This window comes from Fundulus heteroclitus, chromosome 11 (assembly GCF_011125445.2).
Source record: "Fundulus heteroclitus isolate FHET01 chromosome 11, MU-UCD_Fhet_4.1, whole genome shotgun sequence".
NCBI classification, from domain to species: Eukaryota; Metazoa; Chordata; class Actinopteri; order Cyprinodontiformes; family Fundulidae; genus Fundulus; species Fundulus heteroclitus.
The window spans coordinates 15,697,275-15,699,228 of NC_046371.1; the positions used below are offsets into that span (position 1 = coordinate 15,697,275).

General features: G+C 47.0%; 1 protein-coding gene across 1 annotated transcript; it reads right to left on the reverse strand.

Annotated features, from left to right (window-relative positions):
* Positions 1-296: 296 nt before the first annotated feature.
* LOC118564541 (ubiquitin domain-containing protein 2-like) lies at positions 297-1,512 on the reverse strand (the record flags this gene model as incomplete). Its single annotated transcript, XM_036142947.1, is given in 1 exon segment — positions 297-1,512. A coding segment is annotated over 1 exon segment (512 nt), but the record flags the coding sequence as incomplete, so codon positions are not given.
* Between the last annotated feature and the right edge of the window lie 442 nt (positions 1,513-1,954).

The window sequence follows — 1,954 nt, forward strand, 5'->3', positions numbered from 1 at the left end:
GAATTTGACTTTTTTTTTTTCTCTTTTTTATGAATTACCGAAACAAAATACATTCTCAATCCTATTCCGATCAATATAGATGCGCGTGTAGACATTTTGTCTTTGATGCAAACTGTCCCATGTTTCTAACGTAAATTCACAATAAATATATCAGCCCACAGGAAACGACTGGACGAAGATGAAGGAAACATAAAAACACCGGACAACTCTTAATTAAAAAAAGAATCTATTTTTATTCAAAATATGCAACTGTGTTTCTGAGGTCCATCCTTTTTCGCTCATGGATAAACGTGGTCGTGGGAGCCTCCTCACACACACACACGCACACACACAAACACACATACACACACAAACCTTACTGTTTTTCTAAATGATTAATTTGACTGTTCAGTGAATCAAAGTGAAGCCTTGAATCCAGCAGCAGCCCCCGGCCTTATTTCCAGACTGCCGGCTCTTCACAATACTAAAGACAAAATCTCTTAGCAGTTTCATCACAGTTGTTAGCTTTCTCGTCTACCCTGACTGAAATGATTAGATGTGACCCCCATTAGTTGCTATAATGCATTAAAAACGTTTGATTGTTGAACTGTCTCCCTTTCGTCTCAGCCGTCTGCACCGAGGACAGAAGGCCAGACGCTGCAGCCTGAAAAAGACAGATCTGCTTTTCGCTCCCCCTCTGTGAGCAGAACTTCCAACATGGAGACGCTTTGACCTCTCGGCTGCGAAGCGAACCTTGTAACCATCTCACAAAGTTCTTCTTTTGTAGTTTGGTTTCCATAGGAACAGTTAAAAAGACTTAAAAAAAAAAAAGGTCCAAATTTCAACGTGTAAAAACCAAAACAAGGAGCCTTTTCTCCGTAGAAGAGTCTTTGTGCTCCTCCGCCTTAACTTAGCCCTTCTCGGCGAAGACAACGGACGAACACAGGGGAGAAGGAGAGTCGCCTTTAATTCAGCTGCGTCCCCTCGTCATCGCTTTACGCCGACGGGGCCCGGGCTTCGCTTAATTCTCTACCGGCGTGGGCTCTTGAGGCAGGGCAGGCACTCCTTCCTCCGCCGCTGGCCCGGACGCCTCCGCTGTGTGTCCGGGGGACGGGGCGGGCTCCGGCGGGGGCCGCTGGCTTAGGATCACCTGAACTACGTAGTCCCTGGAAATGTTGAGTTGGTCCAAGCGCAGCCGGTCCGTCAGCGGCCGACCTGAGAAAAACCAGCGCTGCGTGGCGGCCGGCACGCCCTCCAGGTTCTGCAGGCGACGCTTCATCATGCCCACCGTGTCCGTGGAGCGCACCGCCAGCCGCAGGTCGCGGCCCGTGGAGAGCCGGAGCCGCAGCTGGCACTCGCCGCCGGGAACGGGGTCGCTGGCGCTGCCCGTGGATGGGTCCGCCGTCACGGAGTCCGGGTCGGAGCCGTCGGGCTCGTCCGAGCGCTCTTCGATCATGTTGACGGGAGGGGAGAGGCAGTACACCGGCAGCTGGTATCGATTCCCCAGCTCGTCGTAGCACTCGGTCAGAGCGCCTGGAGGAAGAACACAACAGTGCATTAAGGCTTTTGCTGTTCGGTTTATCTTTGTTTTGGACACAGAAATGTAGGAGGAGCAACATATTTTTACTCTAGTCATAGCAAAGAGTACCCAACCAAGAAATTTGTCATGTAAGAGTAAAAAGGTATTTGGTAAGAAGGCTACTCAAGTACTAAGTAGATATTTATAACAGCTAACTTAATATTGGCCAGGCAAAAATATTTAATTATGTACAAATTCTGATATTTTAATGACTAACATTAACCATTTACAAACAATTACAAAGAAACAAATTCAGACAGAAGGAAAACCTTTCTAAACAATGTTTTTTGACATAAGACTTATTAAACTAAGCAGTTTAATGTATATATGGTAGGTTAGGACAGTGCAAAGTACTTCCAATGACAATATCTTATCAACTTTGTTATTTATTCAGTG